The sequence below is a fragment of the Exophiala spinifera genome, assembly GCF_000836115.1.
Source record: "Exophiala spinifera strain CBS 89968 unplaced genomic scaffold supercont1.1, whole genome shotgun sequence".
Taxonomy (NCBI): domain Eukaryota; kingdom Fungi; phylum Ascomycota; class Eurotiomycetes; order Chaetothyriales; family Herpotrichiellaceae; genus Exophiala; species Exophiala spinifera.
The window spans coordinates 3,305,407-3,321,941 of record NW_015622513.1 but is presented as its reverse complement, the minus strand read 5'-3'; the positions used below and the strand labels follow the sequence as shown (position 1 = coordinate 3,321,941).

Below are 16,535 nucleotides of genomic sequence, written 5' to 3'. Positions count from 1 at the left end.
CCAACGAGCACGACGCTTCCAACGAGCACGACGCTTCCAACGAGCATGATGATCACGTTGTGGATAATGAAGTTTCCGACCATAATGAGAAACGGGCAGAGCCTCTTGACGATAGCATAGCGATCGAACAGCCAGACCAACCTCAAGGGGCCGAGGCCGTTGACTCAGCAACAGACCCTGTCACTGAGATCACTGAACATCTGGAGCATGTCGAGAAAAACGAGCACAGCGAAGACGCACCGCAGGTTGACCAAACTGAACGCACAGAGGGGGGCGATCTGCCCGAGCAAGCCAACCACGTTGAACAGACGGAAGACAATAAGGAGCCTCAGGCCGATGAGGCTGAAGCCGCTGAAAACCACGAGGGCGGTTCCTAGATTGAGCCGAACGTGAAGATTGGTTGCCAGACGGTTTTGGGAAGCGTGGGATACTGGAAACTATCTTCAGAAGGTTGAACGTAGGCAGATGGCTCACTACTTTCTAACGCTCACGCTCATGTTGTTACTTCGGCACGAGCGTGTGCTTGTATTTCCTCTCGCAGAAACGTTGATCTTTGCTATAGCTTTCTTCTATTTAGACGGACTCCAACTACTACACTCGCACACTGTTCTACTGTTGATCCCCGTGTGGCTCTTGCTCCAAACCCAAGGAACTGTTCCTTTTGGGCAACAATTCTCAGAGCCAAGCGTGGATAGCTGCGTGACGCAGCACAAGAAAACTGTAGCCTGCTATTGATATTCTGTACGGCTTTCCAGCTTGCTCCAGAGTTGAGTATCTGAGATCTCGGCGGGCACCAAGTAGGGTACCCCGACTGGGCGCCTCCATTTCAATAGATCGGCCTGGCCACACCATCTCCCAAGAAACCAGACATAGAATTTTCATCTCTGGGCAAGGTTGCCTTCCGCCCTAGGCGCTACGGGCGCGGAGCGGGAATGAACTGACCGTGCTTACGTTGCGAAGGTCTCCGGGTACACGTGTCACATTGGCAGGATACACCGTCTGTAGCCGTCGTGGCCTGAAAGCAGGGCAGCTACGCTGAATGGAGGCAATGCTAGTCAGTGAACGTCGAATGCAGAAGTTTCATGGTGTAACGAAGTCGCCAGCCCCTCGAAGCCGCGGCCGAAACTGGCCGCCTCACGTTGGGCGATGCGGGATGATCAGGCTGCCAATCACCGTCGCCATCGCCCGATATTCCTCGCCTAAGCTCGGGGCCCGGGGGGGCGCCAGGGTGGCCGACCTTGCCACCGCGAGGGTATCCATTGCTGGCTAGCTTTGGTCAAGGGGTTCAGTGGGATGTGCTGGGAATGATTTCCCAGGCCGACGGGCATCGACAAGGAGTGACCCGGTGACCCTTTCGAAGGACTGACTTCCTATATCCTTGATCCCGGCAGCTCTGACCGCGACTGCACCTGCACCCGACACTTAGCCACATCACTGAATTGACCGCCCGATGGCATCCTTGGAGATGCTGCCCATTTGCCGCATCGGGGTCAAGTGTATAAGACGTGCATTTTGTGGTCGTGGCCGAGTAAGAATGCACCTGGAAAGCCGGAGGGCAAGGGAACCCCTCTCAACAGCAATGCGCCGTAGCCTCATACCACTGACCCGATGGACCAGTAGAGATGTGCCACGCTCTGCTGCCCTGCACGTAGACCCAGAGTGCCTTCATTCATCAAAATCGAAGTATCAGGCGCGTTGCGGCTCTGCGTGGAAGTCAAGCGAGGGCAACATGAGAATCGGTTTCGTCGTGGACTCAAAAGGCGAGGCGCCTGGAGGCCTTCTCTCCCCCCTTTTTTCTCGATTCTTTACTCTTCCACCATCTTTCTCAGGCCCAGATGACCTAAATCTTGTGCCTCAAAGGTGGGCGTTGCAGCACTATGGACGCCCAGCATCGTCCGCTCTTCATCAAGTTTGTCGCCCTTCCCCATCCTCTTCCCGTGAAGCATCATTTTCCTGCTCTGACATGACCGCAGATGGAGCCAGAGTCAACGTGTCTCGCTGTCGGTGGTTAGACCGGACGGCGAGACCGAGACACTTGTGATCCCTGGAGAACTCCTTCGGCGACGATCGCGAAAGTTTCGCGATGTCTTGACATGCTACGTTTCCGGCATGCCGGTGCCCGATACGTCGCTTGATACGATGCATGATTTCTACATGTGGACGATGGATCCGAAGCCACACGTATATGACGATACGACGTTTGACAAGGCGGTGAAATTGGGCATCTTCGCGTCACGATACGAAATCCCAGCCCTGAGCAATCAAGTCACCGATGTGATTCGGGGAAAGCTTGCAAGCGGTGACTGGAAGTTGGGGGCCTCGATGGTTGACGAAATCTACCAGGCTGTCCCGGTGGGCAGACCACTTCGTGAAGTCGTTCGGGCGGCACTGGGACTGTTGCCGAGGTCGATCACCACAGATCCAGAGGAGCCGACTCGAGAAGACTGGGCGGCCGTGATCCTGAAACATGGACACTTTGCGCTGGACTTCATACAGGCGACTTCGTCCGAGTGGACACTGCAAGCTTATCTTTCCAACGTTTGCCGCTTCCATGACCATGAGGATATGGGAGCGCAGAGTCCATCCTCGGCATCATGTGATGGATGTCGTTATGCTCAGGACGAGTGTTACCCCACTGGCGGGCAAGAGGCTCTGGCCAAGGTGAATGGCGAAAAAGAAGCGCCGGGAGAAGAGCCAGTGGGCACCGGCGAGAGCAGCGATAAGACATACTACACCGCTGAGGAAGCAGCAGCACCAGAGCCAGAACCAGAGCCAGAAGCGCTGCCAGAACTGGTGCCAGAGCCAGAAGCGGAGCCAGAGCAGTGGCTCGAACCGATCGCAGAAGAACCAGCACTTGATTATGAGGAAGCACCACAGGTTGCATATGCCGATCACCTCACCGAACATCTCGCTGAGTTGCAACAGGAACCACTACCGGCTTATGAAGAACCAGCCCGCGAACCAACACCAGTCTTATTAGCTGAACCAGTCTATGCTGAGACTGTAGATTCAGCACCACCAGCACCAGAATCCGTCCACACCGAACGTCCCTTCAACTGGGCGGACGATGAAGAGCCCGTGTCAGAGATATACGGGGTGGCACCATCGGACACCAATGAGGTGGCCGTGTCCGAAGTGAACGCCATGGCGCCATCTGAGGTCAGTGGCATTACCTCGGAGTCGAACGGGAGCGTCGCCTCTCATCTCGTCGTCAAGGAAGTGGCTGGAGAGGTAGTGGCGTCGGAGTCGCCGATCGAGGAAGTCGATACACCTGTCGTGGTGGAGGCGGCCGTTGTTGAAAATGGACATGCAGCGGGAGACAAGAAGCTTGAGCAGTCTGCGGGAGTTGAGACGCCGAGTGAGCCCTCAAAGAAGAAGAAAAAGAAGAAGAATCGGGGAAATAGTGTTAGTCAAGTCAAGTAGCAGCCTTTGGGAAAGGGGAAATTGGAAGGGCTACTACGCATATGGGGAGGACGGATTGCAGAGGGACACGACATGGACTGGTAAATTGTGACGGTGCGTCGGAGGAATAGCTATCACCTCAATATGTACGGACACGCTCGCTTTGACAGGCGTTTGATTGAGAGCAAAATGCATTGTTGTTGGGTTCAAGATCATCATGTCTCTCTCCCGTAATGTATAAAATCCAAGTATCAAACCCGGGACTATTCAAGAGATCCGGATGTGTAGAGTGGGTCTCAAAAGCATGGTTGAGGAACGTGACGGAGGAACACGATGGCAGAGGCAGAAAGCAGAGTGAAGGAGATTAAATTGTAGAAGCTCGAGGCTGGCACGGTCAGGGGAAGGACATGTGGAGGATCGGACGCCCATCAAGCTAAACTACTTTTGGCCATGTCAACACGAACGCCGAACGCGCCCACTATTTTGCTGTACACCATTTGGCGACCGCACACACGAGTTATTCAGAAGGAAAAGGACAATTTCAATCACAATGAACCAGTACTCATAGATAGTCGAGCCTCCTTTATCGCAGTGTATTTACCTCGAATGTATATCACGTTCTCCGTCTTCCGTACACCAACAACATCAACATCACGATGCCCATCGACGAAACAGTGCTCGACCCTCCGGTCACACCGGCACCGGTCTTCGCCTACCGCGCATTGAAGGGTGTGTTCTTCGGTTCGCCGGAATCCTCCCCGGAGAATGTCTACCACAACAACAAGGAGAATATCACGCCCGTCCTCTCGCTGTCGCCTTCGCCGTCGAAGCGGAAACTCGCCCTCGACGCCGCGCTACACTTGACTCCGTCAACCAAGCGCACCAAACGCGACAGTGGCGGCGCAATTCTATCACCTACGAAGGGGATCCTGAGAACACCCGGACTCGCGACTCCGAGGACGAAAGCGTTGAGAGATGTCAATGTTAAATTCAAGAGCGTCAGTCCGGAGGAGGTGGCACAACGGCGCAACCACAGATTGAAGATGGAAGGTCCACGACAAGTAGACAAGGACAAGAAGGAAGAGACACAGGCGCCTGCAGTCAAGAACGACAACGCGTCCCTGAATAATGGCGGTCTGGTATGTGCGTCTACGACCAATACCGCGGGCACCGCCGCCGTGTCTACGTTCACGCCCTGCGCGATCGAAGCGTACATCGCCCAGACGGAGAAGGAGATGAAGAAACTCGTCAAGTACGGACAGAAGATGAGAGAGTACGCGCGCAAGAAGGACGCCGAGAATCTTGAACTGAAGGGGATGATTGAGGTGTTGAAGAGGGAGAATGAGAGGTTAAGAAGAAGCTCCGACGTGGGGCTGGGTCAAACCCATCAGCAGACGGAAAACAAACAGAAGCAGCAGCAGCACCACCACCACAGCGAGTCGGATACTAACGGGCATGGAGGTCAAAGGGTTGAAAGTGTCGCGGAGGACAAAGCGAAACGAGCGCAAGGATACGTGCGAGAGGAAGTCGGTCGCGTCGAGGCTAGAAGCCAGAGCGTACGCTTGCACAGTCATCAAAGCCTTGCGCACCGGCGGAAAGAAGAGCCGCCGCGAGTGGGCACGGGCACGGGCACGGGCACGGGCACGACGGGGAGCATGAGCACACAACGACGAACCACAAGATCTGTATCGTCGTCGAGCACGAAAAGACATCAGGTGGTCCAGGGTACGACGGTACACGATGAATTTGGAAGGCCATCCACAATCGCATCCTCTCTAGCACCCGCACCGGTACCGGCACCGGCAAAGATGGACGAAGGCGGCAATGAGCACCGCACATCGCTTCCTTTGAGGTCACCATCTGGTTCTATGGCGATTAGAGGCACCAAAGGTACCTTTGATAGGGAGATCGGGACCGGGAGTACGCGCCTGCCGCCGGACCGTCTGGCTGCTGCTCGTGAGCGCTTGCGACGGCGCGCCGAGGCGAAGAAAGCCAGCGCCGAGATGAACGCCGGCGATCACGACCAAAGTCATGTCAAGGCCCACGGGCAAAGGGAGGGCGTCTTGATCGACAACGGAGAAGACGATGTTGGACCTCCGCAACTGCCACGGCCAGCGAGTTTCGGTCCTGGTCGACGAGAAAGTCACGAGCAGAGTCTGGTGGACTGGGTCAATCTATGAGAGAGAGTATGCAGTCCTAAGCAGATTCTGATCTTGCACCGAGTACTCCGTACGAACCACTGACCACTGTCGTACCTACGTATCCGCGCACCCATGACCCTCCGCGGTATGTATGTAAACTGGTGCATTCACTGTACAGAGAAGTGCTTGGATCCCACCGCTCGCAGGTATAGGTAGTGACGGGTCTTGTTGGTCACGAACCCATCGCACAGTGGGCGGCGATTGGATCGTTTGGAATCGTTCCGTCAATACAACAAGTAAAGGACCACAGACCTGGGAAGACAACCAAGCCATTGCCGCTCCGTGTAACTGTACTCGTAGGAGCCTGAAAGTCTGCATGTACGCTACGCCGTGGACTACATTTATCGTTAAAGCATTGACAGCTTCGACCGGATGGACTAGAGGTGAATTTCTTCGTTGATCACACATATGATGTGCATACATACCCTAGATACTCTGTACGTAAGGTATAGATCTATATATGTGTGTTCTTGAAAACAATTCTACCCTAGGGACTCCTCGAGTGGCGTCTCCTCGGTCTGCGTGCCTTGCGACCGGGAAGACGACACGAAGCGAGCTTGTGCTTGAGCTTCCTCCTGCGCCTTTTGCATAGCCTTTCGCTTCTTTTCGGCCTCTTCCCGCTCCCGCGTCTTGATGGACGAGTAATTCAGAGCGGAAATGATCATGACTGCGGATCTGTTAGTCGAATTGAAGGAGGAAAAAGGGGGAGAACCGTATTGGATTGCCGAGGGGCCAAGCACACTTACAAGCACAAAGTCCGATGGCCAGAGCCGCCCTGCGCGTCAGCACCCATCTCAGACCCTCGACCTCGCTCTTTGCTTCGCTGTTGAGCAGCACCGTGATTTCGTAGTTCAACTCGGAGATCCTGCCGTCGATCTTGCGTTTGTCTTCTTGCAGGTTCAGCTTGCGGTCGTTGAAGAGACCCTTGAGTTCTTCCTTCAGGTTCATGAGGTCTTGCGTGACTTTCTGATTCAGGATGTCGAACTCGTGCTGCAGCTGCGCGCGCTGGCTGCGCTGCTTCAGGGTCTCAGAGTGTCGGGTCGTCTGGAGCGTCGTCTTCATTTCCGAACACGCTGCGCGGAAGAGGTACGATTCGTTCTCGATGTCGGATTTCGAGACCAGGCTTTCTTTCGCCACGTCCAGGTTCATGGACAGCATGAGGCGAATGGCTTTCATCAGCGTCGTGGCCTGTTCGACGGTGTAGGCGTCTTTGGCCGCCAGTTGCTGCACCAGGCCGTACGTGTCAAAGTGATGCTCGTACGGCGGCGCCTCTAGGTGTGGATGTCGGTGGCCTTTGCTTTTGATTTCAGACGGCGAGGGTACGGATAACACGACGTCAAGCTCCTTGTTCTCCAGCTTCTCTTCGTCCTCTGGCTGGATCTTTGGCCGTCCTATGGTCATAGAAGCCTCGTCGATGTAGTCGGATGTGGTATTTGACTCTTGCGGCACGTCCTGTCCCGTGTTCTCCTCTGTATGGTGATTTTCGCGGGCTGATGGCGCTGCTGAATTGTCGTCCGGCTTTCTCTCCTGTTCCTGTTTCGGCGTCGAGGGCTCCTCAGGCTTGGACGCAGGAGGGGGAGGGGGAGGAACATTTTGACTGCCTGCGGCCGGGCCATATCGTTGCGGAATTGCCTCCTGCTGACGACGGGCTGTCGTGTGCAATCTAGCCTTGCGCGGAGACTTCGAGACCGGCGGAGACCGAAGTGAGTGGTGCGTCTTTGGTTCACAGGCACGTACGGCTCGAAGGAAGTTAGGGTATAGGAAGGGAAGGCGTTGAGTCGCCATGCTGCTCCGTAAAGCCGCGAATGCGCTTCGTGGTAGAAGGTTAGAGGACGGCGACTATGCTGGGAAAGCCATAGAGCGATGTGTCGTGACCTTGAACGCTGGGGTAGGATTGTTTGCTCTGGCGACCACAAACAGGATACAGCGAAACGCGGGAAAATTTACGTTCTATTAGGGTATAGCTTGGTTCCAACACGTCCAGCAAGCCGACAACGGCGAAGCAAGGCGAGCGGGCAGGCAGCATTTCACCACCACCGTGCCCCTTCCATTCCTCAACGACACAACCATGATGATATACATACTGTAAAAGATGTTCCAAGTAGATGCTCTCCCTCGTCTCTCAAGACAGATTCCTGCTCCAGTTTGGCAGCGCAAGGATGGCGGGGTTCATAAATTTACCATTTTTGCGCCAGTCAGACTCCGCGTCAGGACGACTGTTACACTGCGCAGGGCTGAGGACATACTTGCTATGCATCGAGTCGAGCTGCGGACCTTGTGATATCCTCACCTGCGTCAGATCTAGATGCAACAATTGCCCAAGGCCATTAGCACGCAGGCGCCTTCCAACTTGGCCGGAATAACTGCTCCCGTGATATGAGTTGCGGTGCAGAGGGCACTTGTGATCAAGTGGACCGTAGCCCGTACTTGAAGGCCTCAGTTGGTCTTGAATATTGCTTCGAAGTATGTGCTCAGGCTCATTCAGAGCCGGCTTTGTTTCTCCTTGACTTCCATCGCTGTTGGTCGTCCCATTCGATTCTTGGGAGTTCATATCATTTTGTGCAAGATATGACCCGACAGGGTAACACACGCAGTCGAGTGAGCGGACAGCTCAAAAGAAATCTCCATATCTACACGAGCACATTAGAAAGCGCGGCAGCCAGAAGTCTATCAAGGGACCCAACTGCGAGTACCTATAGGTCAGACACGAGGCTCATCAGGAGTGAGTACTCATCCGAACACATCATCATTGCTCCCACATCATCGTCCCGGCTCGGAAAAATGCGGCACCCGGTGAGTCTCTCAATTGCACCCACTCATTCGTTACTTGGTCGAGACTTTGGGCAGAACCCATCGGGGCGAGGCCTCCGCTTAAACATTTAGGCGGGCGCGCTGCTTACAAGATCTGGAAGGACTCCAAGCATCGGTATCACCCCCACAAACTGGGTGCGAGATCCCCGAGTTTACGCCTTTTCATGCCCAAATAGTCAATTTGTTTACCCTGAACTCTGTGGGAGCAAGGAGAGGCTTTGCTTTGAGTTCCTCGCACCTTCACCTCAGCGGATGATCGTTTCAGAGGGATCGTGGAATAGCCATCCTTGAATCAGCATAATTTTCCACAATGCTAGCCTCCCCGAACAATGACCGTCGAAGCGTCACGGACGGAGTAAGAACAACTCCCGCTTGTGTATGTGCTCTGGTCAACGAGAGGTACTCGTTGCCGAGAGACAGCAGCGCATGGTCTGGACTGATGCTTTAGAGCTGGTACAATGCCTACGGCAGAATGAGGGCTGCGAGCGCGAGCAAACAAGGGTTTGTCTCGGGGCGAGTCAGAAGACCGCACAGGACAGGGTAAAACTCCACAGCCACGGTGGTGATGGTGGAAGTGCCGTTCACAAGTCAGCACAGGACTCGATCCGTGTTCCATGCACAGCGGACGACGAGTCGCGTGGTGGGGCAGTAAGTCAATGGACAGAGGAAGAAGAGGAGGCTTCAAGCTTGGTTCACCTGCTCCGCAGAGAAAAGAGGGGGAGCTTATGGATCGCAGACCACATTTGGGTGGTTCACGACGGTGGTGGACAAGGAGAAGATCTTGAGGTTATAAAAGAGTTTGCGCTCGTCCGATGAATTTCTGACTGCTGTGTTTTTTCTTTCTCTATCAACCAAGTGCACTCACCGTTTGTACGCGTACCGAGTGTTCCAGCAAGGCTCTTTTGCTCCAAAACGAAATAGGTACGTACCCCTCGCCTGCCCCTCACTGTGCTGTATTAGTTACTGGTTTCGGGGGGAGATTCTCCGACGACTCGAACGCTGTTGTTTGCCCACCAAGCACGAGTACGAGTATCGCGAGAGAGGGACGGAGGGAGGGAGAGAGCGCCATGATGGCTGCTTGCTCCATTATCAGCCGCCGTGTGCCTCCTACTGGAGAAACACAGGCAGTGGGCAGCCGATGCTCCCGGCCCCTCACATTCCCCTTGTGCCAAATTCCATCCCATCGTCTACTTACTCGTCTCTTGCTTTGGCCCTGTCCGGCGCGTGTCGTCAGTCAGACCCCTGTCGTTGCATGAGCTTCCACTTCTGCGTCATCAAGCCCCAGACGGAAACTGACTAGCTTTGGTCCAGGTACCTCCCCTTCAGGCTCAAAGCTCTGCCGGACGTATCTAACGGTCAGAAAGATACAAAATCACCTGCCCTTCCACTTAGGAAACACTTCTCAGACCTATCTCTTCTTCACTTTGTGTGTTTGAGGCTTCAGTCAAAATGGTATTTGCCCGTGTTGCTGCTCGCTCGTTGCCCCGGGCATCGTCCCTCCTCTCCTCCACTTCCCCGCACTTCGCTCGTCGAGCTGGGGCGCCCTCCTTTCATCCCTCGTCAATTGCGCGACGCACACTGACAGCCACCGCTTCTCGCCAGGGCAAAGTTCTTTTGGTTCTGTACGATGTATGTGAAGACCTCCTCTCCCTCCCCCCCAGGTCACCGTTGCTGAACATCATCCAGGGCCATGAGCACGCCAGAGACCAACCCAAGCTCCTCGGTACCACAGAGAACGAACTAGGCATTCGAAAATGGCTCGAAGACCAAGGGCACACCTTGGTGACCACCTCAGACAAGGAGGGTGAGAACTCTACCTTTGACAAGGAATTGGTCGACGCCGAAGTCATCATCACCACTCCGTAAGAAGAGCTCTGGTTTCCATCCAGCAGGGCACCGTTGCTGACTCGTCTCCTCCAGCTTCCACCCTGGCTACCTCACTGCTGAGCGTCTCGCCAAAGCCAAGAAGCTGAAGCTGGCCGTTACCGCTGGTATTGGCTCTGACCACGTCGACTTGAACGCCGCCAACACCACCAACGGCGGTATCACTGTTGCCGAAGTCACCGGCAGCAACGTCGTGTCGGTCGCTGAGCACGTCGTGATGACCATCCTCACTCTCGTCCGCAACTTCGTTCCTGCACACGAGCAGATTGAACGTGGTGACTGGAATGTTGCCGCCGTCGCCAAGAACGAGTACGACCTCGAGGGCAAGGTCGTCGGTACCGTCGCCGTCGGCCGTATCGGTGAGCGTGTCCTCCGCCGTCTCAAGCCTTTCGACTGCAAGGAGCTCCTCTACTTCGACTACCAACCCCTCAAGCCCGAGGTGGAGAAGGAGATTGGCTGCAGACGTGTTGAGGATCTCGAGGAGATGTTGGCACAATGTGATGTCGTCACCATCAACTGCCCCCTGCATGAGAAGACCCGAGGTCTCTTCAACAAGGACTTGATCTCCAAGATGAAGAAGGGTACGTCGTGAAGCTGCCCTCGGTCTCGTCGTCCAATGCTAACGTCCCACAGGTTCATGGCTCGTGAACACTGCCCGCGGTGCCATCGTCGTCAAGGAGGATGTCGCCGAGGCCCTCAAGAGTGGCCACCTCAACGGCTACGGCGGTGACGTCTGGTTCCCCCAGCCAGCGCCAAAGGATCATCCTCTCCGATATGCCAAGAACCCATGGGGTGGTGGCAACGCCATGGTTCCTCACATGTCCGGTACCTCGCTCGACGCCCAGGCGCGTTATGCTGCCGGCACCAAGGCCATCCTGGAGAGCTACTTCTCCGGCCGCGAGGACTACAGACCTGAGGATCTCATCGTCCACAAGGGAGACTATGCCACCAAGGCGTACGGTCAGAGAACCAAGAAATAAGCGACGACTAGTTAGTTGTTGACCGTGCTCTTGGCTCCCTCCCTCCGGCTATATCTCAGCAGCATAAGTCTTGCTCATTCCGAGAGCCTTTCTCAGAAGTCCAAGCTGGCGCATTTAGCTATTGGCATTGAAAGGCCTACGACATATATATGATGGGGTATTTGCGGAGCCATTTTTGTCATATAACTATTTATGAAATTGTGATGTGAAAATAATTAAAAAAGTCTACAACCACCACTTGTATTCATCTACTACGTGGATAACCTTTTGCTGCAGTGGCTGTTCTGTACACCCAAAGCTATCTCGGATGCCTGGTAACTCGGCGCAGCACAACGTTGACTGTCATCAGAACAACTTGAACATACAGTAGTCCCGAGCTGGCAATGAGGTCTTCGGCTCGGACAGGTCCGTGGACAGGGTCACCTACCGGAGGTACCTAGGTAGGAGGTATTGTCGGCACCTGGACCAGCTAATGGCCCGGGGGGTGAACGATTAAGCGGACGCCTGTGCAGAGCGGGAATGCGTCGGGAGAGACAACTTTCACTATTGTCATCTGCGGGGTTTCCCAGTGGAAGCCCTACCCGTACAACAGTAAACTCACTGTCAGAGTCGTCGGGACTTGTGCACCTATTTCGATGTCTGTTTTCCCCGGATTTCCGGGCTGCCTGAGAATTTCCGCTTAACTCTGTTGAGGTAACTCTGACACTTTTCTTAGAATATAAAGTTAAGGCACGTATCTGACGCAGTGTCATAGGAGGGCAACAGAACCCTACCAGCACCTGTTTTTCGTCGCTATAATTTAGACATCTCTAAGAGGTCCCTGACAATGTTACAATCTTGCGCCGACCCCCGGACGGGGTCAAAGATTCTGCGATCAATCTGCTTCCTCGCTCTCTGCTGCGACTTGTGTGGAAATCCTCGATCATCGTCAATCTTGACCACGGCCGTGCAGAGTGGCTTACGATGTCGGTGGTTGAAAAATGCCGTGTGAGGTTGACGTTGTACGGTGGGTGAAGAATCAAGCAAAGGTTTGTTGGGAACAGAGGCGCCGGGCCCATGTCGAGAGGCATAGCCAGGTCCTGAGGTAAATGGAAAGAGGTGGCAGTTCCCTAGTCATGAGATATAGTGGTAGAGTTGACTGTGCCACAGACGTCGTCCACACAAAGATCTCGATGAGAATAGATTGACAGCCTTGCTCTGCTGTCAGCAGCCTCGCCAAAGTGACCGTAGACTGCCCCCTTGGCAGCCCCCCGCAAACGAGGTGTACTTCTCATAAACCAGCTCTTGAGTTCAGGAATTCCACGGCCTCGAGACTTTGACCGAGAGGCAGCTGCTCATCAACATCAGTCGACGTCCTGATGACACAACAATTCTTGCCCGGATCAGAATTTCAGAACCACAATCTCCATGCGCTCATTCTGTCCGATGAGCCATCGCTCATCGCCTGCGATCCTTCCCATGGCACTGACCTCTGAAGTCAGCTTATCCTCCAGTGTGACCCAGTCACCAGCCTCCTCTGGCCTGACAGTACCTGTTACCTTGAACCTGACCACCAGTTTATTCTCAATACTCTGACCCGAGAAACACGTTTCGACAAGACTCGCCCTCACACCAGCGTCGCTGTCGACTACGTCCATGATTGGCACAAACCAGCGTTCACTCTCCTCGACATCGGCACTCTCCATGCTGCAGTGACCTCGATACGGTGGAAGATTTCCATCCCACTCTCGATAGAGCCGAGGTCCCTCTCCCTCAAACGGGAACATGGTCGTCTTCGTGCACCACAGTCGCTCTGCAGGGTCAAAGTAGCCCTGCCCTGCGACGTTCACATTTTCCCGAACAGTAAGAGACTTAGTTTCGGAGTCGACGTGAAGAGACATCAGCGCAATGCTGGCATGCTGCCGAATACCCACAAAGTCCATATCTGTGAAGGAGAACCGCGAGACGATGTATGGGCCATCCTTGTCGGGCGGGCGGAATCTGCCGGATGGATCGGTGGAGGGCTGATAGGGTGAAGGGGCAGAGATGTCCCACACCGACAACGATTCAATGGGCAACTCCTCGTCCCCTGTGTACATGCTCCGGTTCGGCTGCCAGAAGTACACAGCATAGTGGGTTGAGTTATGCGTGGAGAAGAAACGATCGTGATAGTTGGGCGGAAGGCCAAGGAAGTGCATTTTCCACTCTGAGCGCCAGCACACCTCCCACGACTCGTTGCTTTTGTCGCGACGGACATCGAAGCAGTTTGCAAAATGCCGATTGACTTGCTCCATGGCGTTGAGATTGTGAAAGGGATCCTTCTCGGCCCACTCAATGATCAGGGTCCGATCTTTGAGACGCAGATTCCGGATGATTTTACCCTCGTTGCTGAAAGGTACACAGCTGTGTCGCCCAGTGGACAAGTCTAATAGGCTGAGCGTCTCGGGGAAGTACCCTTTGTCAATTTGTTGAGAAGGCGCGTACACAAGAAGTCCTTCATCGTACGACCACATGGTCGGTCTGAACAGGTATGGTTTGGCCCCGAGCTTGCTCAGATGCATGGCAGCAGTCTCATAGTACAGACGACCTCCTGGCTGGCTCTCGTGGTACTCCCACTGACCGACACTGTACCAGTCGCCGTGCTGTTCCAGAGGTGCCATGGGATACTTGATCACTTTTCTCGCGGTGCCCAGGGAGAGATTCTTGTATCGTGTTGCGATCGAAAGAAGAGTTTCTTGCCATGGGAGAGAGTCTCTGGAGGAAGTGTTGAAATTGAGTGCGCTTCTAGGCAACGTCCTGATCTCCCTCGTCCGCGGGTAATTCTGCAGGACGATTCTGATATAGCCCTCTTTGCTGAATGCCGTGCGCCACGACCTGCATACTCGTTGACAGTTGACCAACTCCCATGCCGTCAAGTTCCTCAGAACTAACAGGAAGATGTCTTCTGACAGGTTTGTTACCGAGAGTGAGGACAAGTTGCGGCAGGCGGCAGCATTGATATTGGTACCCCTGGATACCGGATCCATGGGACACGGTGACATGACCGTGATGCTCCCAAAGGACTGGTTACACCTTTCTGAGCTTGACTCACAGATTTGGTTCGGTGCGATTTCGACAGACACAGCTCTCCAAGCAACGCATCGAGAAGCCCAAGAGGCTGGTCATGCCCGTGTAAAGGAGGGGAAAGCGGGCAGCAAGTTTAATAAGTCACCTCATATAGGGGATGTTTCCCGATCAGGTATGGCGTGGCCTTCTCGAGATCCTCTGGTCTCTCTCTGTGTGTGTACACGGACTGACTATTCCGGTGGCTGCTCAATCTGTGACTGGCTTTCCGCAGCTCCGGCAGTGAGAGGTTAGATACTTCTAGATCCCTCATCAACGACAGGCGCACTGCCAACCTTGTAGGGGCGAAGGGAGCTTCACCCCCCCCGATGGAGGAGCCTTGACCCACATGACCGAAGCCCCCCCGCGGCCGCCCAATTACTCGTAGAGGGGCACGCGATGGTCAGCTCTTCTTGCTGACTCATCATCACCACCCGGCAGACTTGCTCTGTTGGTGAACAGTGCAAAAATGGGAGGAAGGTTATTCCGATTGGTTCGTATCTCGTACTCCGTAATCGGTCGCTCTGGATTACACGTACCCAGGACAATTTTTTTTCTTCCACCAAGAAAAGTCTTGGTAAAGGGTGCAAGTGAATGTCCCAAGGCGCATTCGGGAGCTTCGGTCGTGTCTTATTGGCGTGAGATTCGGATATTGCCGGCTTCTGTCGCCTCAGAAGATCTTAGTTGCCTACCTGGGCAAGTGAAAGGGTTGGCATTTTAGATTGTGTTTTCTCGGTCCCAAGATCTCGTGTGGAGGTCTCTCCATCAGGTGGTGGTGGTGGTGGGTTGTGACTCAAGCACTAGTTGGTTTATTTCATCCTTTGGTGGTTTGTATATCTCTGTCGATGCTCACATCACTCTTCCACGTCTCCGTGACCATCCTACCGCCACGACATACTCTCTTTTTCTCCTCTCCCTAGCTTTCACTCCCTTCGTACCTCATAATGGGCGACAACAGCACCATGCCGGTACCTTCTTTGACTGCTGCGGCCTCGGCCTCGGCGTCCGCCACAACGTCCTCCTCCGCTGCCACCGCCGCCACCACGCCTTCGTTCACCGTCAAGGCCGGGCTGGCACAAATGCTCAAGGGCGGGGTGATCATGGACGTGGTGAATGCCGAACAGGCACGCATAGCTGAAGAGGCGGGAGCTTGCGCGGTCATGGCGCTGGAGCGTGTGCCGGCCGACATCCGCAAGGACGGCGGCGTGGCTCGCATGTCGGACCCGCAGCTCATCAAGGAGATCCAGGCGGCGGTGACAATCCCGGTCATGGCCAAGGCGCGGATCGGGCACTTTGTCGAGTGCCAGATCCTCGAGGCGCTCGGGGTCGACTACGTCGACGAGTCCGAGGTGCTCACGCCGGCCGACGACACGTACCACGTCGAGAAGAGCGGGTTCCGCGTGCCGTTCGTGTGCGGCTGCCGCAACCTGGGCGAGGCGCTGCGGCGCATCGCCGAGGGCGCCGCCATGATCCGCACAAAGGGCGAGGCCGGCACCGGCGACGTCGTCGAGGCCGTCAAGCACATGCGCACCGTCAACCGCGACATTGCCCGCGCCCGGGCCGCCCTGGCCGAGGGCGGCGACCTCGCGCTGCGCGCCATGGCGCGGGAGATCGAGGTCGACCCAGCCCTGCTGAGGCAGGTCGCCGAGCTGGGCAGGCTGCCCGTCGTCAACTTTGCCGCCGGCGGTATCGCCACCCCCGCCGACGCCGCCCTCATGATGCAGCTGGGTTGCGACGGCGTCTTCGTCGGCAGCGGCATCTTCAAGAGCGGAAACGCCGCAAAGAGGGCAAAGGCCATCGTGCAGGCCACGACCCACTTCCGCGACCCCCACGTCCTGGCCGAGTGCAGTGCCGGCCTGGGCGAGGCCATGGTCGGTATCAACTGTGGGACCATGAAGGACGACGAAAAGCTGGCTGGAAGGGGATGGTGAAGAATCAACTCCAAGAATGAAAATAATAAAAAAAAATCACCAGACGCCAACGACCAAATGACGAGGACGGCGACAAACTACACTGCAGGCGGGAGAATGAAGGTATAGTCGGTCAACAACAACCCAGCACGAGGTCAGAGGTCAGAGGCAAACGAGTCTCGAGTTGCGTCAGGGGTGATGCTGAGGGTGAAGGCACCTAAGGCAGATGACTCACGGTGTGAAGATAATGATGAAGAAGAAGAGCA

At 55.1% G+C, this 16,535-nt stretch overlaps 6 protein-coding genes across 6 annotated transcripts; 4 read left to right on the top strand and 2 right to left on the bottom strand.

Annotated features, from left to right (window-relative positions):
* Positions 1 to 1,877: 1,877 nt before the first annotated feature.
* PV08_01231 (uncharacterized protein) lies at positions 1,878 to 3,423 on the top strand (the record flags this gene model as incomplete). Its single annotated transcript, XM_016375594.1, has 2 exons — positions 1,878 to 1,909; positions 1,974 to 3,423. 2 exons carry the CDS (start codon positions 1,878 to 1,880, stop codon positions 3,421 to 3,423), a joined length of 1,482 nt encoding a protein of 493 aa, XP_016240870.1.
* A 635-nt stretch (positions 3,424 to 4,058) lies between these two features.
* On the top strand, positions 4,059 to 5,582 carry PV08_01230 (uncharacterized protein; the record flags this gene model as incomplete). Its single annotated transcript, XM_016375593.1, has 1 exon — positions 4,059 to 5,582. The coding sequence occupies one exon, from the start codon at positions 4,059 to 4,061 to the stop codon at positions 5,580 to 5,582; it is 1,524 nt and encodes a 507-aa protein (XP_016240869.1).
* Positions 5,583 to 6,085: 503 nt separating this feature from the next.
* PV08_01229 (uncharacterized protein) lies at positions 6,086 to 7,388 on the bottom strand (the record flags this gene model as incomplete). The annotated part of the gene is made up of 2 exons (XM_016375592.1): positions 6,086 to 6,270; positions 6,350 to 7,388. The coding sequence occupies 2 exons, from the start codon at positions 7,386 to 7,388 to the stop codon at positions 6,086 to 6,088; spliced, it is 1,224 nt and encodes a 407-aa protein (XP_016240868.1).
* Positions 7,389 to 9,863: 2,475 nt separating this feature from the next.
* On the top strand, positions 9,864 to 11,278 carry PV08_01228 (formate dehydrogenase; the record flags this gene model as incomplete). The annotated part of the gene is made up of 4 exons (XM_016375591.1): positions 9,864 to 10,043; positions 10,101 to 10,276; positions 10,335 to 10,879; positions 10,932 to 11,278. The coding sequence occupies 4 exons, from the start codon at positions 9,864 to 9,866 to the stop codon at positions 11,276 to 11,278; spliced, it is 1,248 nt and encodes a 415-aa protein (XP_016240867.1).
* A 1,382-nt stretch (positions 11,279 to 12,660) lies between these two features.
* Positions 12,661 to 14,283, bottom strand: PV08_01227 (uncharacterized protein; the record flags this gene model as incomplete). The annotated part of the gene is made up of 1 exon (XM_016375590.1): positions 12,661 to 14,283. One exon carries the CDS (start codon positions 14,281 to 14,283, stop codon positions 12,661 to 12,663), a length of 1,623 nt encoding a protein of 540 aa, XP_016240866.1.
* Positions 14,284 to 15,303: 1,020 nt separating this feature from the next.
* On the top strand, positions 15,304 to 16,290 carry PV08_01226 (pyridoxine biosynthesis protein pyroA; the record flags this gene model as incomplete). Its single annotated transcript, XM_016375589.1, has 1 exon — positions 15,304 to 16,290. The coding sequence occupies one exon, from the start codon at positions 15,304 to 15,306 to the stop codon at positions 16,288 to 16,290; it is 987 nt and encodes a 328-aa protein (XP_016240865.1).
* Between the last annotated feature and the right edge of the window lie 245 nt (positions 16,291 to 16,535).